Raw genomic sequence first — 27,721 nt, forward strand, 5'->3', positions numbered from 1 at the left:
CAGCTGTTGTGCACAGACGCTCTGAGACGGAACAACTCACCATCCGCCCACATGCTGACTACACACATAAACACACATGACCAAGCGCTAACCTCTCGGGAAACAAAACAAAGGGTACAGCGCATCGTACAACTAATCTCGGTCACGATCCCTTGTTTGCAAGTCAGCCAATGAGTCAACGTGTTGCTTGACCTGCCTTCTGGACACCAATATCAGTATTCATATAGTCATGTTGTCTTATTATTATTATTATTAATATTATAACTATTTTATTATTTATTTTGCCTATATTCATATTGTTAATTTTGTCATTAATACAAATAAACCATAAAACATTTAAATTACAGTTAAAATTATTAAAAATACCAAACATGAGAATATATTTTGTATTTTTATTGATTGAAACATGATTATAATTTAAAAAATTGTTATAAATAATAATAAAAATTATTATTATTATTATTATTTATTAGTAGTAGTATTAACAGTAGGAGTAATATTATAATTTTAATATTAATTTAAATTATTTCGTATCAATTCAAACGATGAAAATAATAATATAACTAATAATTACTTTTTTATTATTAATAATAGTAGTAGTTGGATTATTATAATTTCAATATGAATTAGTTATTTTAAATAATTCAAATGATAATACTATTATTAGTAGTAGAAATAATATTATCATTTGAATATTAATTTGTATTATTATTATTGTAAAAACAAATGTAATTACGTCAAAATAATAATAATGCAATTTTTTTTCTATCACATACAGAGTAGTGTTTTTTTATATTAGTAAATGCGACCTGAGGGGTGAAATGTCATATTGCCTGAGCTGCTTTCATCAATATTCATCGTCATTTTGTCCATTTTATCATTGGGTCCCTTTCACTATAATGACATTATTTGTCGTAGTAACAATAGAAATAAAATATGTAAAACATATAATAGAAATTAAAAATATAATGGAAAATAAAAACACAAATTTAAATAATGAAAATTAAAACAAAGCAACAAAATAATTGAAATATGCATTGCATTCAAATTATGTTTCCTTAATATCCCAATTTGAGTTTGGACAATTATGTGGATATAAAGAGCATCGACAATGAATGGCGAGGAAGTATTATGATGTAATTATGTAACACTTCACAAGGTACGCCATCTAACGACGTCCATTGAGACAAATTAGGCCTTTTTCAAATATAGTAACGCTTACTTTTGACTCTCTATTGCCTATCAAACTACTAATTGGCATTGTTTTCCCTATGCTTGCCTGCAACAGGTCTTCATTTCATGAAAAGAGAGTTTTGCAGTCTTCAAAGACCTCCAGGTGCACACTGCTAAATTATGCAAGGATAACATCTCTGCTGCAAGATATTTCATTTAAAAAAACAAAAAACGTAAGTACCACACATCTTTGTTCTCTGAGGAAAGTTTATCTCCTCCTGTCAGTCATCTGTCGTCGTGACATCACCCTGTGAGTGATTGACACCTCCCACTGTAAGCGACATCTCTGCATCATCGTATCCTCACCCACCTTTCATCCAGTCCACCACCTGGCCGGCGGTCCACTTGCTGACCGGCTCCATCACCAGCGCCATGGGGCAAACTTTCACCCCCTCCCTTCAAAAAAAACGGATCCCCGAGGGCCGGCCCCAGGAGAACCCCCCCACCAGCGCCACCACCCTTCTCCGGGGCCAGGTGACTGTTGTCCACACGCCTGCCCCCCCCTCCAAACCCTCTCCACCTCTAACAGCCCGTTATCCGGTACATTCCTCAGCTCGTCTGCATGCTGCCTCTCCCCTTCTGTCCTTCCTCTGCGCTTCTGTACGCCGTCACAAGCAAGTGGCAACGGGATATGTCGAGGCTTGTGTGTGGAGGTGTGTGTGTGCGCCCGGATGGGTAAGTCACAGCATCTCTCTCTCCCTCTCTGGTGAACGTGTGCACGCTCCCCGTGGGTGGCTCCACATACATCATGACTACAAGGCGATTGTACAGATATGATGGAGGCAACGTATGCGACAGGGAAACACTCCACCTTTATTTTATTTTTGCTTCAGTGTGGGGAAAAATGGATCCTCCTCCTGCTTTATCTCCCCCTCCATTCTTTCAAGAGGCAGTTGCTCCTTGTGGACTTCCATCCTTTAGGGCTCTATTAAAAAGGTCCCATATTATAGTATTTTCCAACAATTTTTAATAGGACTCAGGGGTTCCACAATAGTGTGGTGTCCAAAATCGTTCCTATATGTTGGAATCTAGACAGTTCAAAAGTGTTTTACTCCAACAAGCCCTACTGGGGACAAGCCATTTAATGTACCGTATATTCTGGACTATAAGGCGCACTTAAAATCCTTGTTTAATATTCATTACGCAATACAACATCTACCAAATCTGCTGTCTCTTATCATCAAAAAAATCTATGTAAGACATTTTCAATCTTGGGAATTGACCAACAGCACGGTAGGCATCCGATGCCTTGATTTATCTCAGAATGCCATAGATGTCTTCAACGTTACCGCAGATGTTTTTCAAAACCTCATTTGGCTAAATATCGGCGGTCCCCAAAGAAAGCATAAGATGACATGATACCTTCGTGAGCCAAAGCTGCTCGGCCGAGTCTCCACCCTCGATATTGGCGGTATTCGCTTGGAAAACATTACAGTGTTTTTCGAGAGCTTCAATTTTTCACTGACCTCTGTGAGGATGAATGCGATGAAACACAACCTCAAAGAGCCGCTCAACGTTCATCCTCCGCTGTTGCCATTTCTAATATAAAGTACTGTAAAGTTCTTACTTCTATCTGTCAGTAAACTCACCATGAAAGCGCTAAAACATACCGGTGTAGTGAGTTTACGTTATTCACCCAAGGAACTTTATTTATTAGAGTTCCGGTCGGACGTTTTTTCACAGGACACATTTCCTGTGTTGTTGTTTCTGGATGAGGAGATGCTGCTCCGTTATTGATTTAAGTCAATCAATCAATCAATCAATCAATGTTTATTTATATAGCCCTAAATCACATGTGTCTCAAAGGGCTGCACAAGCCACAACGACATCCTCGGTTCAAGTAAAGTCTGAATGTTATTAAAACAGTTAACTCTATCTTTTGACACTTCTTCCACTCCCGTCCTTGCACGCTACACCGCTACAACAAAGATGACGTGGGGGGAGGCCGTGTTGAAGGTGAGCCACATAAATAAGACCGCCCACAAAACGACGCGTCCAGGAGAGACTGTCAGAAAGCGGCTTGAAGACTATCTGTAAAACATAATCTATGCAACATTTTCACCAAAGAACCACCATTACATGTTATGTAAACCACAAGGAAGTGTTTTCACTTTAGAAAAAAATAAAAATAATATGATTCCTTTTATGCGCTCAATAATCTGGTGCGCCTAATATATGAAAAAGATCAAAAATAGACCATTCGTTGGTAGTGCGCTTTTTAATGCGGTGCGCCCTATTGTCCGGAAAATACGGTATCTGTATAGCTTTAATGCTTATGACTTTTGTGTTTTGTTTACAACAGACCGTGTCTTCAAGAAGAAGCACTGTTAAGTACTTTATCCAATTTTTACATATACTGTACTGTACAGTAGTAGCTCAACTTATGAGCTTAATTGGTTATATAACACTTTTATTTCTAATCAACTTCACCCATTAATTAATGGATTGAAATCTATTTTATCTGTGCTTGGCACCCCCGAAAATTTTTTAACATGTAACATGCCTTATAAAAAGAAAAACACTTACTTATATCAGAAATATTGTATATAAAAGAACAATAGATAGTAGTTATTTTAGTAATGTAATAATAATGTACAGGATTTACCTTGGAGAGCGAACTTCTATGGCAGAGTAGCTTTATTCACAGAGTACCACCTCAGAAAACACCTAGCTCTCCAAGTACCAACATAATGACTCACATTAATAATATAGAGTAGCGTAGTAGGCCTAAATATGTAATTAAAAACAAGGCAGAGGTTTTAGTTTATTTAGGTATTTAGTTTAGTTTATAACTATATTTAAGAGTTTTGTCCTCTGTAAGATTACACAAGGTTTGAACAGTAACACTGTGTTTTGGCGTACCACTAGATGGAGCCTGGGTACTACTAGTGGTATGCGTACAAAATTGTAAGAATCACTGTTCTATGGTATGTCCTTCGGCCTGCTTTTCCATCAAACACAAGCAGCTACTCCATATTTTCATCGATAAATGTCAGCCGTTTAAATATAATTTTAACATCATTGGCTGGTGTTCTGCACAAGTTTAGTGCAAACTAGCAGTGAGTTGGCAACACACTTGGTCATGTTTTTGATGTCTTTCTTTAATCCAATGAATACCATATGCTTTTGATTCTCAGGACTGTCCTTCACACTTTATTTTTTATTTTCCATGCTTAGGAAAACAATGTAATGTCCAGCAAGTAAAACCTGATGTTTTGGGCGACCTTACACGGTTCACTGTGACATTGGCTATGCTAACTAATGCTTGTAATTTAAATGTTTGCTTGTAACTTGAAGCGTAACAATTAGCCAAGAGACAGCTCTTATCTCAAAACATTTAGTTGATGTACCACTGTACACTGTTACTCTGCACACCATATCATATTTTTTAATGTCCCTGAAGGAATCAATAAAGTACTATCTATCTATATCATGCACTACATACAACAACATAACATTAAAGGGACTTTTTGCAACCTTTATCGGCTGCTTAAAGGGCGCTAACTTTTAAACGTGTTGTAAGCATCATACTTCGCCCTCAAACGGCTTTAATTAAGTAAACCACACAATGGAAGATTGCATGGTATACCGGTACTAGTAAAGTACCGCAGTACTAATGCATCAAAAACTGTATTACACAGTTTCTGAAAAATAGCGGTTCCCTTTTTTTTTCTTCACCGTCATGACGGCGCGTCACGTTGCGACATTACTGGTTTTACGAGCAGAGGAGCATGTTCGGCAGTGCACGATCATGGAGTACCTACAAGCAGACACGGTGTGTGGACAGAAAAAAGAGAATGGAAGCATTTTGGCTTGAAAACAAACGATAAAAGTGAAGCCATAACACTGAAACACCGCTCTACAAGAGGTGCTTTAAAACATGGCTAGCTAGCTAGCAGCTAATGTCCATCCGCAGTCGGCAGTGTTTTAGCTGCAGTACTTCTAAATCACTAATCCTCGCCTCCATGACGACAAAAAAAGTAAGTTTCCTACAAGTATCATACCTGCAGGATGGGGAATAGCTAAACATGATTTTTTTACACACCGTCGGAGGATACAATAGCTAACTGCTAACAAAAGCTGGCGCTCCTCATTGTAAACAAACGCTATGGGTGGATCTACACCTGACATCCACTGTAATGATACCAAGTACAAGAGCGCATCTCATCAACATTTTTTTTTTCATTTTTTAAAATTTAAATTATGTTTATATATTATATATTGAACCAAGATGGCGGCGCATTGCTATGCAGCAGCTCGGTGACGCTCTTGGGAGTGTAGAGCGATTTGGCAAAAAACACCCGTCATTTCTGTCAATTTCATGGCTGGCTCAAAGCGTGAACACTCTGTGATCACATACGACCGACAGACAATTCTGGATGTGGATGAATCGGGCCGTTATAGACTGAAAGATGCATGTACGGTGGACCTCCTCGCTAGCATGGGAATACTTCGCGGGCTACATCGAGCGGCCTTTGTAGCAGCGGAGTCAAGTGCTAGCGGTGACCGCCAATGGAGACGACGTAAGCGGTGTGAGCGGAAGCAGAAGCGGGGATGCCGAGCGGGGCTAACAACAAAGGGAAAAGCTAACCAAAGAAGCGCTAGTCCGGGTAAGAAGTCTTTTAAACTAGAACTAGCCGGCGCCAGGCTGGATAATCCCTGCACACATAGCAATTCTCTTAGAATAAAACACAACTCACATAATATTTTTTCTTTTGTGACCGTGTCAGAGGCAGACATGCAATCTACTGAGGTGGCTAACTATGATGCGTTCAGTTTATCGCAACATCTAGCAAACAATCGGACAATTCCCGTCGTATCAATTCCTAGATATGGTCGAAACTATTTAAAGTGCACTACGCATAATAAACGCAACATTATTAATATTGCTACTTCGGATAATTTCAACAAACAATCCTCAAAACAGCCCACTACCTATAATATGGGCTTTTTAAACATAAGATCATTATCTTCCAAAACGTTATTAGTTAATAAAGTCATTAGAGACAACAAACTTGACGTCGTTGGTCTCGCCGAGACCTGGCTCAAACCAGACGATTTTTTTGCGCTAAATAAGGCATCTCCTCCTAACTTTACCAATGCACATGTTGCCCGACCTCTTAAAAGGGGAGGGGGTGTCGCACTAATATACAATGAAAACTATAATTTTACACCTAACCTAAATAATAAATATAACTCGTTTGAGGTGCTCACTTTGAGGTTTGTCACACCGCTGCCTCTCCACCTGGCTGTTATCTACCGCCCCCCTGGGCCTTATTCGGACTTCATCAGTGAATTCTCAGAGTTTGTTGCTGATCTAGTGACGCACGCCGACAATATAATCATAATGGGGGACTTTAATATCCATATGAATACCCCATCGGACCCTCCATGCGTGGCGCTCCAGACTATAATTGATAGCTGTGGTCTTACACAAATAATAAATGAACCCACGCATCGCAACGGTAATACGATAGATCTAGTGCTTGTCAGGGGTGTCACCACCTCTAAAGTTACGATACTCCCGTACACTAAAGTGATGTCCGATCATTACCTTATAAAATTCGAAGTTCTGACTCATTTTCAACAAACTAATAATAATAATAATAACTACTATAGCAGCCGCAACATTAATGCTGCCACAACGACGACTCTTACTGGCCTACTGCCTTCGGTAATGGCACCATTCCCAAATTATGTGGGCTCTATTGATAACCTCACTAACAACTTTAACGACGCCCTGCGCGACACCATTGATAATGTAGCACCGCTAAAGCTAAAAAGGGCCCCTAAAAGGCGTACCCCATGGTTTACAGAAGAAACTAAAGCCCAGAAATTATCATGTAGAAAGCTGGAACGCAAATGGCGTGCGACTAAACTTGAGGTTTTCCATCAAGCATAGTGTGATAGTTTAATAACTTATAAACACATGCTTACTTCAGCTAAAGCTAAATATTACTCAAATCTCATCCACCTCAACAAAAATAATCCTAAATTTTTGTTTAGTACAGTAGCATTGCTAACCCAACAAGGGACTCCTCCCAGTAGCTCCACCCACTCAGCAGATGACTTTATGAATTTCTTTAATAAGAAAATTGAAGTCATTAGAAAAGAGATTAAAGACAATGCATCTCAGCTACAACTGGGTTCTATTAACACAGATACGACTGTATATACGACGGATACCGCCCTCCAAAAGTTTCTCTCTCTTTGATGAAATAACATTGGAGGAATTGTCAAAATGTGTAAATGGGACAAAACAAACAACATGTTTACTTGACCCAATTCCTGGGAAACTTATCAAGGAGCTTTTTGTATTATTAGGTCCATCAGTGTTAAATATTATAAACTTATCACTTTCCTCTGGCACTGTTCCCCTAGCATTCAAAAAAGCGGTTATTCATCCTCTACTCAAAAGACCTAACCTCGATCCTGATCTCTTGGTAAACTACCGGCCGGTGTCCCACCTTCCGTTTATCTCGAAAATCCTCGAAAAAATTGTCGCACAGCAGCTAAATGAACACTTAGCGTCTAACAATCTCTGTGAACCTTTTCAATCCGGTTTCAGGGCAAATCACTCTACGGAGACAGCCCTCGCAAAAATGACTAATGATCTATTGCTAACGATGGATTCTGATGCTTCATCTATGTTGCTGCTTTTTGATCTTAGCGCCGCTTCGATACTGTTGATCATAATATTTTATTAGAGCGTATCAAAACACGTATTGGGATGACAGACTCAGCCTTGTCTTGGTTTAACTCTTATCTTACTGACAGGATGCAGTGTGTCTCCCATAACAATGTGACCTCGGACTATGTTAAGGTAACGTGCGGAGTTCCCCAGGGTTCGGTTCTTGGCCCTGCACTCTGTAGTATTTACATGCTGCCGCTAGGTGACATCATACGCAAATACGGTGTTAGCTTTCACTGTTATGCTGATGACACTCAACTCTACATGCCCCTAAAGCTGACCAACATGCCGGATTGTAGTCAGCTGGAGGCGTGTCTTAATGAAATTAAACAATGGATGTCAGCTAACTTCTTGCAACTCAACGCTAAGAAAACGGAAATGCTGATTATCGGTCCTGCTCAACACCGACATCTATTTAATAATACCACCTTAGCATTTGACAACCAAACAATTAAACAAGGCGACTCGGTAAAGAATCTGGGTATTATCTTCGACCCAACTCTCTCGTTTGAGTCACACATTAAGAGTGTTACTAAAACGGCCTTCTTTCATCTCCGTAATATCGCTAAAATTCGTTCCATTTTGTCCACAAGCGATGCTGAGATCATTATCCATACGTTCGTTACATCTCGTCTCGATTACTGTAACGTTTTATTTTCGGGCCTCCCTATGTCTAGCATTAAAAGATTACAGATGGTACAAAATGCGGCTGCTAGACTTTTGACAAAAACAAGAAAGTTTGATCATATTACGCCTATACTGGCTCACTTGCACTGGCTTCCTGTGCACCTAAGATGCGACTTTAAGGTTTTACTACTTACGTATAAAATACTACACGGTCAAGCTCCTGCCTATCTTGCCGATTGTATTGTACCATATGTCCCGGCAAGAAATCTGCGTTCAAAGAACTCCGGCTTATTAGTGATTACCAGAGCCCAAAAAAAGTCTGCGGGCTATAGAGCGTTTTCTATTCGGGCTCCAATACTGTGGAATGCCCTCCCGGTAAAAGTTAGAGATGCTACCTCGGTAGAAGCATTTAAGTCTCATCTTAAAACTCATTTGTATACTCTAGCCTTTAAATAGACTCCCTTTTTAGACCAGTTGATCTGCCGTTTCTTTTCTTTTCTTTTCTACTCTGCTCCCAACCCGGGGTGGACCGCTAGCCTGTCCATCGGATGGGGACATCTCTACGCTGCTGACCCGTCTCCGCTCGGGATGGTTCCTGCTGGCCCCACTATGGACTGGACTTTCGCTGATGTGTTGGACTTTCACAATATTATGTCAGACCCACTCGACATCCATTGCTTTTGGTCTCCCCTAGAGGGGGGGGGGGTTACCCACATATGCGGTCCTCTCCAAGGTTTCTCATAGTCATTCACATTGACGTCCCACTGGGGTGAGTTTTCCTTGCCCGTATGTGGGCTCTGTACCGAGGATGTCGTTGTGGCTTGTACAGCCCTTTGAGACACTTGTGATTTAGGGCTATATAAATAAACATTGATTGATTGATTGATTTATATACTCAGAAAATATGCCCTGGACACATGAGGACTTATATATGACCAATATATGATCCTGTAACTACTTGGTATCTGATCGATACCCAAATTTGTGGTATCATCCAAAGCTAATGTAAAGCATCCAAACAGAAGAATTAGTGATTATTACATTTTAACAGAAGAGTAGATCGAACATGTTTAAACAGAAAGTAAGCAGATAGTAACAGTAAATGAACAAGTAGATTAATAATTTTAACAAAATAAATGAATAAGAAATGACACAATATGTTACTGCATACGTCAGCAGACAAATTAGGAGCCTTTGTTTGCTTACTAGTAAAAGACAAGTCGTCTAGTATGTTCAACATTTTATTTAAGTCCAAAATTATTCTTTGATTGCATGAAGAAACATATGTTTAATGTACCATAAGATTTGTTGTTAAAATGAAGCCAATAATGACATTTTTTGTGGTCCCCTTTATTTAGAAAAGTATCAAAGTATTGAAATACATTTTGGTATCGCTACCGGTACCAAAATGATTACGTTCGGTGGGGGAAGGAGACGACACAAGGACAGGAATAAAGCTCAACAGGTTTATTTGAGCTTGATGATGGCGTGGAGTGTGTATGCTACTGGATGTGTGTAAAGCAGGACTATGTGAGGAATTAAACAATGTGGATGGTACCAGAGGTTTGTCGTAAGTGCGTGTTGAATGAATAGTCCAGAGTCCAGTGGGGCGAGGCTAAAAGGAAGTCCGTAAAACGTGCGAGTAGTCTGGGGGCTGGAGAGAGGCGTCAAGGTCCGTGTCCAAGCAGGGGTTAGGGTGCGTTGATTGCTGATTGCCCACAGCCATGCAGGCGCGCGGCCGCGACACGAGATGAGCGAGCAGGGGCGTGTCCCGAGGTGCTCCCAGCGGAGCCTCCAGCTGCGCTTGCTGCGGAGGGAATGATGGTATGCGCATGCGCCGTAACAAAATTATTGGTATCGGGACAACCCAAACACAATATTGCCAACTTGGCGTCTTCCAACTCCTCTTAACTTTTTTTTATCTATCTCAAAAGTGGCTAGGAACAAATGTAGCGACTTTCTGCGATGTTTTGGAGACATGAAAGCATGAAGTAAATTTCCTCACAGATGGTCAGGTTGGCAGTAGCCTCGCGCAGCAGTCCCAGCTGCAGTCAGAGCAGAGAGGAGACCCACACCCTTCAGCTTCCAGACTGCAAATGCGCATGTGCAAAAGGTGCCGCTGTTTACGTCTTGTTTTACAGAGAGAGAGCTAAACATTTAATGTCGCACTAAGATAAATCTCTTTATTGTCCATTGTTAATGTTAATGAGCCAGACAATATGTTCGGTTTGTTTGTGAATGTCACAACCCTCCAGTCTTTTGATCAAATTAGGTACTCTAACATTTAACAATGCAGAATAAAATTGATTTACATTTAAAGAAAGTAGAGTAAGAATGGACAGAAGAAAGTTAATTTACAGTTTTAATCATACTTGGCATTTTTAACTCACTTTTTATCTCTCCCACGACGTTATTCCCCTCTCCTACAACGTCCATTGTAATCAATTATGCAAATGAGGCGATGATGTCATCTAGCGACCTTTATGACAGCCAATAGTTGCTTTCTTTACTAAGGAATTGGTAACACTGAAACCATGCCCCATGTAACACTTGTAACATCATCAACATCAAACTACATTAGCTTGTTCGCTGGAGAAAAGATAACTGACTATTTTCTAAGACAGGGATGTCAAAATCAAGGCCCGCGGGCCGGATGGATTATCTATGGCCCCCGGGATGATATTTGATTAGTATTCGAGCCGGCCCGCAGGCCACAGCCGCCTGCTGCTGTTTTGCACGCACCAATAGTACCAATACCAATAGTCAGTGATGGCGCTAAAGTCATAAAAATGGGGTCCCACAGTAAATTTTTGGGGTCCCGTTTTTTTGTAACCGTTTTGAAAACAAATGATAAATGTATGCATTATCCTGTTATATCTCACATTCTATATCGTGTTTTGGAAAAAGGTTATTATGTGGCCCTTATGTGGGTGCTGAACCGCGGATGTCGTTGTGGCTTGTGCAGCCCTTTGAGACACTTGTGATTTAGGGCTATATAAATAAACATTAATTGATTGATTGATAAACGTTACTTAATTCATTAAAAAAAATAATACAAAAGAAAACACATTGTTATGCATATGTAAATGTATTCAGTTATAAACATTCATTCACTTTCTTCTTTCCTTCATGGGTCTAAACTTGACCTCTGCCGGTATTTTTTCTGTTTTTATTGTAATATTTTCAGAATGTGTTTTTTTTTTTTTGGCAAAAGTAAGACAAAGAAAGCAATCTAAAGTTGTCTTCATTTTTTGGTTTTAATGCCATGATTGTAATAGTCCGGCCCGCGTGTGCACAGATTTTCCTCCATGCGGCCCCAGAGCTAAAATTGGTTTTACATCCCTGATTCAAGATGTATAGTGAAGCCATTTATTTATTTTATTCCCCACAATTGGTATGTTAATGAGAAAGCGACGAGTTTTCTGAAAAGTGAAACAAGTGTCTTGGATTTTTCGGATGTTTTTGTGTTTATATTTTGCATAATCAATTACTGTAAGACCTAGGGGTATCCAAAAAAAAGATTTTCGAATGAATCGCAAATCTTATTTGTAACGATTCTTAAAGCAGCACTAAGTAACTTTTCAATCTTCCTAAAATATTTTCACAACTTTTGGGATGATACTTCGACTTACAACTAGTTGAATGGCACCTCTGTCATGGCCTGAGGGGGTCCATATCGCTTTAACTAGCACTTAGTGACTTTGAGGAAGGTGGCAGGAACCCTGCCACACAAAAAAACTACAAATGTGCTAACTTGCTTTACGGCATACGTCACTCCCCCTTTCCCATTTGTTAAAAAGACAGAAGTCGATGCGAACGCCTGCTTGCTGCCAGAAAACAAAAAGTAGATGAAGAAAAACGCCTATGTGCAATTACTGCTATCATGGCCAAAGCTCTAAAACAACCAAAGAAACAAAAAGTTTTGTCTGAGGAGACAAAAAAAGGTCAGTCGGGATCAACATTGCCCCGGCTTTCACTCGCTGGTGTGAGCTCAAAGACGAGGAATTTCAGACTAATGCTGCCTTGGCTCTGTTCCTGCTAAACTAATAAGTGACTTTCAATGCTCAAATCAAAATGTTAATGCTAATGTTAGCTACCGGAAATGTGCGTGGTAGCAATAAATAGCACCAGTGTGATAGTTCCACACTACTTCTTTCAAAAAAAGTATTTCTTTGCATCCACCCTGATACATTCTTGGTAGTAGTATCATGTTTGTAGCACAATCCGATATCATTTCTTCATAGTGTCTGCTATTTAACATCAGCATAGCCATTAGTGACCTAATATTTGTGCCAATATTACAGCGGACATCATGTCAGTTTGACGCTATATGCGCTAGTCTTCATGGGAAATGTGTTTTTTTACTGGCAAAACACTACCGCTTTGGTCTACTGGCGCCGTCAAGATCAACCAAAACTGAAAGTTCTTAAGTGTGGCTTTAAAGGCCCACTGAAACCCACTACTACCGACCACGCAGTCTGATAGTTTATATATCAATGATGAAATCTTAACATTGCAACACATGCCAATACGGCCGGGTTAACTTATAAAGTGCAATTTTAAATTTCCTGCGAAACTTCCGGTTGAAAACGTCTATGTATGATGACGTTTGCGTGTGACGTCGATGGTTGAAACGGAAGTATTCGAACACATTGTATCCCAATACAAACAGCTCTGTTTTCATCGCAAAATTCCACAGTATTCTGGACATCTGTGTTGGTGAATCTTTTGCAATTTGTTTAATGAACAATGGAGACTGCAAAGAAGAAAGCTGTAGGTGGGATCGGTGTATTAGCGACTGGCTGCAGCAACACAACCAGGAGGACTTTGACTTGGATAGCAGACGCGCTATCCGACGCTAGCCGCCGACCGCATCGATGATCGGGTGAAGTCCTTCGTCGCGCCGTCGATCGCTGGAACGCAGGTGAGCACGGGTGTTGATGAGCAGATGAGGGCTGGCGTAGGTGGAGCGCTAATGTTTTAATCATAGCTCTGACGAGGTCCCGTAGCTAAGTTAGCTTCAATGGCGTCGTTAGCAACAGCATTGCTAGGCTTCGACAGGCAGCACAGCATTAACCGTCTAGTTACAGGTCCAGTGTTTGGTTCGGTGTCTCCTGATAGTAGTATTGTTGATCTTCTGTCTATCCTTCCAGTCAGGGGCTTATTTCTTTTCTTTCTATCTGCATTTAAGCACGATGCTATCACGTTAGCTCCGTAGCTAAAGTGCTTCACCGATGTATTGTCGTGGAGATAAAAGTCACTGTGAACGTCCATTCCGCGTTCTCGACTCTCATTTTCAAGAGGATATAGTATCCGAGGTGGTTTAAAATACAAATCCGTGATCCACAATAGAAAAAGGAGAAAGTGTGGAATCCAATGAGCCCTTTTACCTAAGTTACGTTCAGAGCGAAAAAAGATACATCCTGCACTGCACTCTAGTCCTTCACTCTCACGTTCCTCATCCACAAATCTTTCATCCTCGCTCAAATTAATGGGGTAATCGTCGCTTTCTCGGTCCGAATTGCTCTCGCTGCTGGTGTAAACAATGGGGAAATGTGAGGAGCCTTTCAACCTGCGACGTCACGCTACTTCCGGTACAGGCAAGGCTTTTTTTATCAGCGACCAAAAGTTGCGAACTTTATCGTCGATGTTTTCTACTAAATCCTTTCAGCAAAAATATGGCAACATCGCGAAATTATCAAGTATGACACATAGAATGAATCTGCTATCCCCGTTTAAATAAAAAAAATCATTTCAGTAGGCCTTTAATTGATTTAAAAAAGAAAAAAAAAAACTAATTTTATTTATTAATTTTTTTGTGTAAATCTGTCTTGTCCCACCACTCAGGCAAATCATATTGTTGATGTAAATGATCATATCTGTTGTACAGATGAACTTTTAAAAAAACAGAGGTGTGGGAGACTTCTCTTGTTGCCTTATTTATATTTGACTTTATTAAATGTTTGAGTAGAATTTTGTTAAACAAAACCAGTTTTCTTTTAGTAATATACATATTCATCACAGCTGTTTATCTTGTTATGGAGGAATGTAGTTAATCATAGAACTGGCACCCAATGTGATTAAAAAGTATTAATCGAGAATCGTTTTGAATCGGGAATCGATTCTGAATCTAATCGTTACCCCTACGAATCGAATTGAATTGAATAGTGTGGTGCCCAAAGATTCTAAGCCCTAGTAAGATCCCTTTCATTTTAGTTTGCATTTAGTTCAGCCTTGCACACAGCATTAGCATCAGACACTAGTTGGCTGATTGGATTGAGACGAGGTGAAAGTGATGAAAAGGTACAGGAAATAAAACAAATGTTTATTTGCAGATTATTTTAGAGAGGAAGATTTAAATGTGAAAATCAACCGAACGTACTGAGCAAATGTATGCTTGAGGAAATAAACGTAGATTATTACTTTTGTACATATTTTTTCTGCACATGAGTATTATCCATCCATCCATTTTCTACCGCTTATTCCCTTCGGGGTCGCGGGGGGCGCTGGAGCCTATCTCAGCTACAATCGGGCGGAAGGCGGGGTACACCCTGGACAAGTCGCCACCTCATCGCAGGGCCAACACAGATAGACAGACAACATTCACACTCACATTCACACACTAGGGACCATTTAGTGTTGCCAATCAACCTATCCCCAGGTGCATGTCTTTGGAGGTGGGAGGAAGCCGGAGTACCCGGAGGGAACCCACGCAGTCACGGGGAGAACATGCAAACTCCACACAGAAAGATCCCGAGGCCGGGATTGAACTCACGACTACTCAGGACCTTCGTATTGTGAGGCAGAGGCACTAACCCCTCTACCACCGTGCTGCCCACATGAGTATTAGTCACGTAATTTTATTGATGTGAGATTACTGCGGGTTCTACTTCCTCAATATTGAGATGAACTTCCTCTTTTTTATTTTCACTTATGCTTTGTGGTGTCTGGGAAAATAAAGAACAATCCCAAGTTAGGCAACCAAGTAAATGTTTCTCTAAAAATAAGTGCAGCCTTGGTAGTGTTGCTTACAAATAACACCCAAATAAATGAAATTGATTATTTAGATACCACTAAACTGTAGCTTTGTTAGCAGAAATTTAGATGAGATGAACTCCCTCTATTTGTGGGGCGGTATAGCTCGGTTGGTAGAGCGGCCGTGCCAGCAACTTGAGGGTTGCAGGTTCGATCCCCGCTTCCGCCATCCTAGTCCCTGCCGTTTTGTCCTTGGGCAAGACACTTTACCCACCTGCTCCCAGTGCCACCCACACTGGTTTAAATGTAACTTAGATATTGGGTTTCACTATGTAAAGCGCTTTGAGTCACTAGAGAAAAGCGCTATAAAAATATAATTCACTTCACTTCACTTCTATTCCCGCAGAGAAAAATGATGTGAAACAAGAAATCACAAAAAAGTCTAAGGGTCGTTGACGTCATTATTATTGGTGATACACATTTTTATCATTTATTTCACTGTCAAGGCACATAGAGGTCTGTTGGTGGCACAGTTTCTGCTTTAGCATGTCATGATTATCCTCAATGAACTGCCAGCCTCCCCAGTGCACTCGTGCAGCCTCCCCAGTCCTACCAGCACTCATGCAGCCCAGACCGTGACGTTACCAACACCTGGCTTGACCATAGGCAAGATGCAATTACCTTGTTACTCGCTGACAGACATTATTAGCATTATTTAGACAATAATGGCTGCGTGTTGACTCTGTTTTAGTGGATCATGAATATATACTGATATACAAGCTGTACACTGACTACTCTAAAGTCATAGAATGTCTACAGTACTGCTGGCCTAAAGGCAGAGGTGTCCAAACGGTTAATGCTTTCCAGCTTGGCGAAGGTTAACAATGCTGTTGCTAACGACGCCATTGAAGCTAACTTAGCAACGGGACCTCACAGAGCTATGCTAAAAACATTAGCTATCCACCTACGCCAGCCAGCCCTCATATGCTCATCAACACCTGTGCTCACCTGCGTTCCAGCGATCGACGGTGCGACGAAGGACTTCACCCGATCACCGATGCGGTCGGCAGCTAGCGTCGGATAGCGCGTCTGCTATCCACCTCAAAGTCCTCCTGTTTGTGTTGTTGCAGCCAGCCGCTAATACACCGATTCCACCTACAACTTTCTTCTTTGCAGTCTTCATTGTTTATTAAACAAATTGCAAAAGATTCACCAACACAGATGTCCAGAATACTGTGGAATTTTGAGATGAAAACAGAGCTTTTTGTATCGGATTCAATGGCGTCCGAATACTTCCGTTTCAACGATTAACGTCACACGCATACGTCATCATACATAGACGTTTTCCACCGGAAGTTTAGCGGGTAATTTAAAATTGCACTTTATAAGTTAACCCGGCCGTATTGGCATGTGTTGCAATGTTAAGATTTCATCATTGATATATAAACTATCAGACTGCGTGGTCAGTAGTAGTGGGTTTCAGTAGGCCTTTAAGGTTTTTAATAAATTAAACGCAGGACAAAAATACAAAACTGAGGATGCTAGCAAGCATGGAGCTAAAAAAACCAAAGTGTCACCAAGGGTGAAAAAAACCAGGAACGCTGGTGTGTACAAAAATCACTAGAGCGAGGAAAAAAACCAGGAGAACGTAGTTGTTGCCAATTGCAAACATTGACCCAGCAACTAATGCTGGGTGACAGAAAACTATAAAGGGGAGTGATTAACCAAAACACCTGGTGGGAACACTAATTGCTAAACAAAGACAGGTGAGGAGAATCAGTGCCTATGGAAACCAACAGTAAACAGGGAAAGAGGGTGCACACAGGAAACAGACTAAAACAGAAAAACTACCAAACCTAAATCATGCCATGCCCCGGGTGACGGATCATGACATTTATGTTACTTAAAAGGTAACTGGTTTTGTTTAACAAAATTCTACCCAAACATTTAATAAAGTCAAATAAAAAATAAGGCAACAGGAGAAGTATCCAACACTTCTCTTTTTTTAAAGTAAATATGTACAGCAGATATGGTCATCTACCTCAACACCAGTGGTGATTGCTCTAAGACTACAAGGGAAGCTCAGCTTCCCCTAAAATGTCAATGTAGCACCCCTACTGTAGGATAGCAGGTTAGTACAACAATTAAGATTACTAGGTTCTTGGCTGTATAATTGAGAGACTCGCAATGAGACGTTACGTACTTAGTGGACCACAGAACAACTGCTGGCAAATTTATTGCACAATAATAAACAATAACACATGAACAGTGTGCTTTTTAAATTGTAAATACCCCCCAAAAAATAAATAAAAATAGAGCTCTGTTGCAAAAATTCAAAAGTAGCAAAATAGAAGAAATGTCCTTTTTAAATTGTCCTTTCAAAAAGTGAACTCTACCCGGGTAGTAATGAATTGAACACTGTCTATATTCCTTGGTTGGGAATCCTTAGTTCTATTGTAATCCGTTATTCCATACTGATTCGGTTTGATACTTGCGACTCTGATGGTGGATCAGTTCAGTTATAGGTCACTGCAGAGTGTGGAGACCGATGCAGCTGGCCACACCACATCCAAACGCTCCCTCTCCGCACACTGTCACTCACTGGGACTTGCTCGCTATCATAACTCAAGTCCAGTTTGGAACCAGACTTCAGGATCATACAAAAAACCAATCTGCACATAGCAGTACAGAATGTAATCAGTTAGAATACTCTTTTTACTCTTAGTTCTCTTCCATATGGTACCATATTAACTTCAATTTTAAATCAATAAACACAGTTACTCATTTTAACCATTTAGTTATGGACATATGAATACTGGTCGGTTCACACTGTACTCTATATGAGTCTGTAAGACTTTAACAGCAGCATCAAATCATGAAAAATATTGGTCCGATGGCAGTGAAGTAACATTGAACAACAAACATACATTTATAATGCACACAGGTGTACAAACTATTGTCATTAGTGGCAACCATGGGAGCTACATCTGCAGGTGTAGAGAGGAGCTTCTCCTGTTTAAAGCGGCTCAACCCAAAAACATGCACCTGGGGATAGGTTGATTGGCAACACTAAATTGGCCCTAGTGTGTGACTGTGAGTGTGAATGTTGTCTGTCTATCTGTGTTGGCCCTGCGATGAGGTGGCGACTTGTCCAGGGTGTAACCCGCCTTCCGCCCGAATGCAGCTTAGATAGGCTCCAACCCCCCGCGACCCCGAAAGGGACAAGCGGTAGAAAATGGATGGATGGATGGAAGTCTTACACCCGCAACACCATGAGCCAAGGCCGTTTAAGCAGCCTAGCTCTGCTGGCCATTGAGAGGACACTTGTCAAATCCCTGGAAAAGACGCCTTCTTGGTTCGACAGGGTCACAGATCACTTTCTTAAAAGGGAACGGAGGGTAGAATTTACGTATAAATAAACCAACACATTTTATGATGTAGGCCGAAATTGAGCTTCCCCTCCTTGAGAGACCAGCATCCGCCACTCAACACTATGATATGCCGGAGTGGTTGGACAGGACAGATTTTAAAATAATTTTTTTGATGTATTTTTTAACTGATTAAGAATCTTTACAAATTAGAATCGTGATACATTCGAAAATCGATTTTTTTCTATATCCCTACTAAAAATGCATCCAAAAATCGGCAATTATACTTATAACTATCTTGTGACCTTAATATTGACCAAATATTAGCAACTTTATTATACATTCGCGCAGACAAACTACTTTTAGCGGCGCCATAATCACTGGGCGCTAAGCTTACGCAGCTGCAGTGTTGACATACAGAGCTGCTGCATCATGATCGCATCTGACTTGGTAAAAGTCATTTCTACATGATCAATCATGCCTCTCACCTAGTACAAAGATGTGGCCATAAACCGAGAAGTTGGTCATCTGTGACATCCAACTTCGACTCGAAGATGGCTAAAAAGACGGGAAAAGACGCTTGTTTACTTCACCGGCTTTTCTTTTTTTAACCCTTCTTAATTCTTTGTCTAAACAAGAATATATGAGCATTTCATCAATCGGCATCCCAGTGAAAGCAAACATTGTACAATAAGTGATTATTTTATGTTTGTTGTCTCTCATGAAGTCTGTCACGATTAGTAGTAGTTGTTGCTGAAGAAAAAAGTGAACATTGTTATACGTCTGTGAAATTAATGCGCCGCAGTGTGAGCAAAATACATTATAAATGTGCCTGTTACTACAATACATACAGTATATACTTACAGCATGTATAAAAAAAAACTTCATGGAGGTGTTTGGATGTGTTTTAAAGCGCTGTATAAGCGGAAGAGAGCGATTCCTATTGGCTCTATTGTTAACTGACATTTATTCACTTTAATTTTTACTTGTTAGAATGCATAAAAAAAAGAAGGATGTGTTTTCTTGTCTTACGTGGGGATTGTGAACGATAGGCAAAATTCCAAAAAAGTGCAGTTCCCCCTTTTAATGTGAGTGCTTTTTTCAATCGTCTTCTGTGGTGAAACAGGAAAGTGGGTGTTGGCCGATGTGATACTTTTTTTTTTGTCAGTTAAATGACCCTTCTGCTTACTCTCACTTCTTCACTCAATGTCCACAGGAATATCATGCAGAGAACATTTATTTCCAATTGTTCTTTTTACTGGGTCCAACTTATGCTGGAGTTGGTACAGTATATTGTGAAATTGGATTCATATTCATTAAAGGTAAGTATTAAGACTGTTGACTTGTCATTCTGTCTCCCAAGTTGTTGTTCATTCATTTTTGTCTTATTGTCTTCTCAGATTACTTCGATATCTTTCACTATTGAATGGGCGTAATTTGCACTTTTGGATTGGAAAATTGGATTTTGTCATTATGGAAGATGATGTAGAACCTACTAGAAGAACTCTAAGGTTTATTTCCATTGTCTTCTCTTTGACTATCAGCAGTTGCATTGGATTTTCATTGAAGAACTGTCGAATCAGTTTGGACGAAGCCCTTTGTTCGGGCAGCAAACTTCAAGCTGTTCCTCGGGACATCCCGTCGTCGGTGAAAGGGTTTGACTTGACCGGGAACAGAATAACCAAAATACAAGTCGGCGACTTCAGGAATCACACAGCGCTGATAGAGTTAAACCTAAAGCGCAACAGTATTTCACAAATAGAGAAAGGTGCCTTTGCCGACCTTCGCTCGCTCCAGAAGCTAAATCTTAATAATAACCACTTGCGACAATTGGGAAACGTTTTTGATGGTTTGAGCAACCTGACCGAACTAAGAATCACAAGCAATAACATCATAACTGTGCTGTCGTCATCTTTCAAGCCTCTAAGGAGCTTGACCTTTTTGGACCTGTCCTACAACAAAATACAGAAATTGTTAGATATTCATAACGCAATACAACATCTACCAAATCTGCTGTCTCTTATAATCAAAAAAATCAGTCTAAGACATTTTCAATCTTGGGAATTGACCAACAGCACAGTAGGCATCCGATACCTTGATTTATCTCAGAATGCCATAGATGTCTTCAACGTTACCGCAGATGTTTTTCAAAACCTCACTTGGCTAAACATCGGCGGTCCCTATAGAAAGCATAAGATGACATGGTACCTTCGTGAGCCAAAGCTGTTCAGCCGAGTGTCCAGCCTCGATATTGGCGGGATTCGCTTGGAAAACATTACAGCGTTTTTCGAGAGATTCAATTTTTCACTGACCTCTCTGAGGATGAATGCGATGAAATACAACCTCAAAGAGCTGCTCAACGTCTCCTGCACCATCCCTACACTAACAACGCTCCAAATCAGAAAAAATAACTTCAAGCTGATGGATTCAGGTCTGTTCCAGCTGTGCTCCAGTGTTACTGAGTTGGATCTGGCTGAGAATCACATTCGAAGCATCTTCAACGACTCCTTCAGAGCCTTTCTTGTTCTGAAGCGCTTGAATCTTAGCCAAAATAAGCTTTCCTTGGTACCGCCTGCTGTTAGGAATCTGACGAGCCTTCTGGAACTGGACCTAGGCTCCAACAACATCAGCTCTCTCGGTTGTCACGACTTTGCCAATTTAGGCAAACTCAATGTGCTCAGTCTTAACCAGAACTTCATTAGGACCGTAAAGCAGTGCATCTTCAAGGATCTGACTAAACTTCGTGTCCTGAAGATGCAGATGAACAAAATCACTAGATTGAATGACGCTTTTAAACGATACTTGCCAAATCTCAGACAACTGGTCCTGCACAATAATACCCTCACCACTATTGAACAGGGAGAGTTCGAGGGCTTGCGGTCTCTTCAGAGCTTGTCACTGCAGAATAATCATATCAATAAGCTTAAACATGGCTGTTTTAAGGGACTGACTATGCTCACAGAACTCCTACTACAATCAAATAACATCCGAGAGAGCGAGATAACCCAGGAGGTGTTCAATGAGCTCAATAATTTAACAAGGTTGGTTTTATTGGATAATCACATAAAATACAACTCCAACGCAGCTTTACCTAAGCCGCCATTTTCCCATCTTTTTCGTCTGGAGGTCCTCGCCATGGCGGGTCAAAGCAGCAGGATCATTGGCTCTTTGCCTCGCAACTTCCTGCAAGGCTTGACCAACCTCTTGGTTTTTGACACCAGGAATGTCCAGATCTTGTCCTTGCACCAAGACATATTCAATTACACGCCTTACCTGCAGAAGCTTGACATTAGCACAAATGAGCTCACAGATGTTTCGCCGCATTTGTTTGACCCCATCCCGAACCTTCTGAGCCTCTACATTTCCCGAACGACTCTTCAATCGCTAGATTTTTTAAATAAGGCCAACCTTACAAAGCTGGAGTTCCTGCAAGCACGAAAGAACCATTATTCAGTCATCACAGAAGAACAACTGGACTCCCTTTCTGGTCTGTTTTATCTGGATCTTCAAGGCAACAGTTTTACCTGTAACTGCGACAACTCAGGGTTTATCCAGTGGATAAACTACACCAAAACGCAAGTTTATGATGCCTATAACTTTGTGTGCAACTACCCGCTGCACCTTAAAGGCACTAAGCTGCTGGACCTTGACATCCGATCCTGTTCGGTGGACGTACAGTTCCTCTACTTCATCTCTACCACATGTGCTACCTTCCTGTTCATGCTGATGACCTTCACCTACCATTTTCTGCGATGGCAGCTGGCCTATGCTTATCACCTCTTCCTGGCTTTCCTCCATGAGAGGAAGCACAGGAACGTGCCGCCTCAGTGTCACTTTGATGCCTTCGTCTCATACAATGCTCACGATGAGCTTTGGGTCTTGAGAGAGTTGCTGCCCAAACTGGAAGGGGAACAGGGCTGGAAGTTGTGTCTGCACCACAGAGACTTCCAGCCAGGTGAGGACATGTTGTTGTAGTACCGCCTTTACTCCAGGGTGTGTCACTGCTGCTAATTTGTATTTACCAACAGGAAAGCCAATCATTGACAACATCACAGAGGCCATTTACGCCAGCAGGAAGACTATTTGTGTTATCAGTCGGCGATACCTGGAGAGCGAGTGGTGCTCCAGGGAGATTCAGGTGGCCAGGTAGGCACCAGGCCCCCAATACATATTAATCCTAACCCTCTAATGAGATACTTTACAATGACAAATTTGGCCTTCAGAGTAATAATAATGCTGTGTTTGACCGTTGTTAATTAAGGAACATATTGGTAAAATACCTTCTCTTTCAACCAGTGGTTGCTACTTATTTGTCAATTAATATTTTCTCAACACTTGCCTTTTTAGCTTTAAGCAAGTCAAGTAGGCTAGCAGTTCAAGGTAAACCTAAAACAAAACAGCAGCACACCATGCATACACGATGCTGATAAAGGGCCTTAAAAAAAATGTTCATATAATTTGTTCAGCAAAAGTAATATTTTAAAATGCGGCTCAGAAGTTAAAATAGTTAAAAAATAACAGAGTTGATTATACTTGGCGCTCGCAGCCAATACAAAAAATAAAGATTGGTAGTGTGCACTGTGCACACAGTACAGCTGGCTAGCATATAGCATTGATCGAACAACTTAGCAAACCCCATCGGCTCTGACCATCGATATGAGCTTTGACAAGCGCAAGGATGCCGCTAAAGCTAGAGGTGAGACAAAGTGGATCGAGAGCTTCTACAGGTACGTCACATATAAATACTTAACTAATTAGCCAGCATGACAACTCAGGCAAGTGAGGACAGTCAAATAGTATTTACAAACTTAATTGCTAACATTTTTGCAGGAGATTTCAAAGTAATTGCCTATGTCTGCCATAGAGCATCCATCCATCTTCTTCTGCTAATCCGAGGTCGGGTCGCGGGGGCAGCAGCCTAAGCAGAGAAGCCCAGACTTCCCTCTCCCCAGCCACTTCGTCCAGCTCCTCCCGGGGGATCCCGAGGCGTTCCATAGAGCCATATTTATATTATTTGGTTTTACAGTATTTCCTTAAAACAACAGACTTGTCATATGAAAAATCTATGACAAATGTTTTTTTTTAAGTCCGTTCTTTAAAATAGCAGAGTATAAAAGCCTGTAGGTCTTACATTACATGTACAAAATGCTTAAGGTACATGTTTTTCCCCTTGGTCTTTTGCTTTCTGTAAATATGATCCCCAACTGGAGTATATATATATATATATATATAATATATATATATATATATATATATATATATATATATATATATATATATATATATATATATATATATATAGTATATATGTATATATATAGTGAGATGATATATACTATATATGTATATTTACTATCATCCTGGGTGAAAAACAACAAGCGACCTCCTTGATCCACATGTTTTATATTAGCGCAAGAACAACAAAGATACAACAAACACGGCAAAACACAAACGCATAGGGTTAAAAGTATTCACATATTTGATATAATGTCTCTTTTCTGCAGAACTGTGTTGTAGACATCAGCCTTCGTCTGGCTTGCTGCTCTGTAAAGAAATCCTGCCCGCTCTGCTTTGTGCATGAAGCTGCTGGGACATATTTCCTATGATTACTGTAGTAACCTGTATGTTACTCAAAAATGCATATTTTAACCATTAGAATCATTTCTATAGTTTGGAAACATCCATTAGGACAAATTGAAATATGTATTATGTTGTATAATGCCTAGGTCTGTTGTAGCATGCAGTGCTGCATAAACTGCCTTCTTGCTGCTTTGCAAGACCCGTGTCACGTAACTTCAAACTTGACACCTCATTGGCTGGTTCTGAGACAGGATCGATTGCTTCAGTCTTAATTTACCAGAAGTGGGTTTTGACTTTTGAAGCACTGAATTTTTACAACAGTATTTTAACAAACATTATTTTTTTTATTTATTTATTTTTTTGTCCTGCCCAGCTTCTCAGGCAAATCATATAGTAGATTTAGATGCCCATATTGGCTGTTCAGATTTACTTTACAAAAGAGAAGTGTAGGATACTTCTCTTGTTGCCTTATTTGTATTTTGACTTTATTAAATGTATTTATATTATCATTTGGTGCAGCCGGGCCGGAGCAGGAGGGGATAGAAAGAGAAAAAAAGGAAGACAGAGGGGGGAATTGTGGGGACAAGAGGGGGATTAGACAGAGAGACAAAAACAACAACAGCAAACACAACAACAACAACAACAACAACAGAGCAACATCAGCAAATACGACATGTACAAATATGATGGTAAAAGTAATAGCAAATAAGCAGTTAGCGAAAATAAAAAATAATGCAGAAATGACAATGAGCATTATTACACTAAAAATGGAGCAATATGAATACCAATAGAAATAGTGCTATTGATAATAAACAGTACCAATACTTTTCCTTTATTATCAACTATACAATTGTTCAAATGCAACAATACATATACGTAATGATAACTTGAGATACGAAAGAATGCAGAAAAATGGAGGGGAAGAAAGAGAAGCAACCTACATTAACCTTGTAGATTGTTATAGTAACAATAGGTTAAGCTTTGTCAGTGTGCCATGTGTTATACCCAGTTTACCCTAGGGCAACAACGTTAATATATGTTTGATGAAACGTGATTATGTGCATGAGTGTATGTGTGCATATGTACTTGTATATGTACAGTATGTGTATATGTGTGCTTGTACAGTGAATGTATATGTACAGTATGTGTATATGTGTGTTTGTACAGTGAATGTATATAAACATAATTTTTTAACACACAGATTTTGCTCACAAAAGTTATCAGCATAACAGTCAGTTTACAAAATTCAGACGCAAAAAATTCCGTTACATAAATTCAGTGTCCAAAAAAACTTTCGTAATAAACACATAAATCAACCTTTATGGAATAATAGCCTGTGATTAATCATGATTAATCCAAATTCAAAAGTGTCATTAATTTATTTAAAACAATCAATCACTTGACAGCACTAGACATTATGCACTACAAGTTTATTTTATTATGACAAAAATGTCAAGATTTTGTCCGAAATTTGATTAGTGGGGATGGCAATCATTTGATTCAATAGCTAATTTTTAAGCATTTTAATGCTGTTAAAAGTACCTATTAACAATGCCTTTAGTCGCTTGAAAATTGAGAGGGGTGGGGTGTACATAGCACCTGGACAGTAACTTAAAGCATAATACGGAACCTTTTCTTGGATGTGAACCTTTGACGCTAACACTGCACCTCTCTGCTCCTCAAAGCTTCCGCCTATTCGACGAGCATAAGGACGTCCTCATCCTGGTCTTCCTGGAGGACATCCCCATCTATGAGCTGTCTCCTTACTACCGCATGAGGAAGATGCTGAAGAAGCGGTCCTTCCTGAGCTGGCCTCGGGCTGTCCAGTGCACCAACCTGTTTTGGGAGAATCTCCGCCAGGCCCTGAAAGCCGAAGAAGATCTGGGCGGGGAAAGGTTGCAGTTGACTGTGGAGGACAGTGCGTGGCGATGATGATGATGACGAGGAAGGTAAGAAGCTACAGGGACTCTTTGGTCAACATCCAGAAGGAATCAGCAAACTGGTTGTTTCAAACATGACAAGGAGGAAGGTTTCTTGCAAATAGTTATGTTTTAATTAAGCTCATTTGAGATTGAACCTTAGTTAGAAAACATGGTCGCCTTTAAGCAAAATGTACAGTTTTAGCAACTAAGATTCCATGAGTCATTATCTGTTTGATTTAAGATTATAAAGCTTTGAGAATATTACATGTATGCTAGCACGCCCTCCCAAGCATTATTTTACAACCCACAGAGGGCGCCACTAATCACTATTATTCAGACTCCAGTACACGTGTGGTATTAAAAATGTCTTTAATAAATGATCAAGCAATACCTTTTCCAATATTTGAGAACTCCAGTCAAAAACAGAGCTTACATGGCGGTGTGTATTTTTGCCATAAAAGGAGCAAAGCACTAATGTAACAGTTCATGCTGCAGGTTTTAGTTCATTGCTGGGGAGTCAAGGTGCTTTTCTTCCTACGCTCACTGCCAGAAAATAACTTGATTGGACATTTGTTTATTGAAAAAAGACAGAAGCTTTAAGATGCAGCGCTGTCAAAGCTGTGCTGCAACCTTCCATGCTTCAGGTGTGTGTGAAATGAGTCAGTGGCAAGATGTCAATGCTGGTCTTTGCTTGCGTGGTAGTCGTGCCTGGACTGCTTGGGCAATTGTTGTCAACATTTGGGAGCGAGCCAGGAGTGAGAGCAGATGATAATCATCTTCAACCTGCGGTATCCTTGTGTGGGTGTTGAGGAATGATGGGGGAAAAAAAACACCAATACATGTCTCATGTTGCATTTTATCCCACAAAAATGCATGATTCAGTTTTCAACCAACAGTTTACATAATAAAATTGTGATTGTTATTCCCCCAGGGGATAATACATTTAAGGGAACCTATTATGCAAAATCACATTTTCTTTCCTCTCGGTATCTGTTTTCTGCATTTGGAATCTGCACAAGTCCCGAAAATTTAAAATCAAACCGTGGGCGCATTGCAGAGATTTTTTTATAACAATCTTGCCTTCCTTCATACTTCCAAGAAACGAGCCATTTGGAATTTGTCAATTTGGTGAACTTTTTCCCCAAATGTGACGTCAGCGTTGTATTGTTTGAATTTTTAATTACAGAAAAAACATAATTTATTAATTCATTTTAGGCAACACTGCTTACTTCCTGGAAACAGAGTCGCAGCAGCGCCGGCGCATGTCCGTTTGCCTTGAGAAAACATGGCGTAAAGCAGCTACACGGACTTTGCTTCGATTTTCC

At 40.2% G+C, this 27,721-nt stretch overlaps 2 protein-coding genes across 6 annotated transcripts in view; one reads left to right on the forward strand and one right to left on the reverse strand.

The window, feature by feature from the left end:
- cnksr2a (connector enhancer of kinase suppressor of Ras 2a) overlaps window positions 1–1,744 on the reverse strand; it is a 78,019-nt gene extending 76,275 nt beyond the window's left edge. For both annotated transcript variants that reach the window (XM_062020921.1, XM_062020920.1), the window contains exon 1: window positions 1,544–1,744. In XM_062020921.1, coding sequence (XP_061876905.1) covers window positions 1,544–1,607 — 64 coding nt within the window. In that variant the 5' untranslated portion in view covers window positions 1,608–1,744. The remainder of the gene's footprint in view (window positions 1–1,543) is intronic.
- LOC133629872 (toll-like receptor 13) lies at window positions 1,731–27,416 on the forward strand. Of its 4 annotated transcripts, none has more exons than XM_062020924.1 (5): window positions 1,731–1,908; window positions 20,111–20,216; window positions 20,295–22,849; window positions 22,923–23,040; window positions 26,160–27,416. In XM_062020924.1, the coding sequence occupies exons 3-5, from the start codon at window positions 20,368–20,370 to the stop codon at window positions 26,404–26,406; spliced, it is 2,847 nt and encodes a 948-aa protein (XP_061876908.1). In that variant the 5' UTR covers window positions 1,731–1,908; window positions 20,111–20,216; window positions 20,295–20,367; the 3' UTR covers window positions 26,407–27,416. The 4 variants fall into 4 exon arrangements, with proteins under 4 accessions (XP_061876908.1, XP_061876906.1, XP_061876910.1 ...); XM_062020926.1 differs by lacking the exons at window positions 1,731–1,908; window positions 20,111–20,216 and having other exon boundaries at window positions 20,324–20,405; window positions 21,838–21,935; window positions 22,021–22,849; XM_062020922.1 differs by lacking the exon at window positions 1,731–1,908 and having other exon boundaries at window positions 20,071–20,216.
- Window positions 27,417–27,721: the final 305 nt, after the last annotated feature.

Source organism: Entelurus aequoreus, linkage group LG15 (genome assembly GCF_033978785.1).
Source record: "Entelurus aequoreus isolate RoL-2023_Sb linkage group LG15, RoL_Eaeq_v1.1, whole genome shotgun sequence".
Classification (NCBI taxonomy): Eukaryota; Metazoa; Chordata; class Actinopteri; order Syngnathiformes; family Syngnathidae; genus Entelurus; species Entelurus aequoreus.

Coding starts and splice junctions, on each gene's coding strand:
- LOC133629872 (XM_062020924.1), top strand. CDS start 20,368: ATGGAAGATGATGTAGAACCTACTAGAAGAACTCTAAGGTTTATTTCC. Junction 22,850..22,922: donor CCACAGAGACTTCCAGCCAG/GTGAGGACATGT, acceptor ATTTACCAACAG/GAAAGCCAATCATTGACAAC. Junction 23,041..26,159: donor AGGGAGATTCAGGTGGCCAG/GTAGGCACCAGG, acceptor TGCTCCTCAAAG/CTTCCGCCTATTCGACGAGC.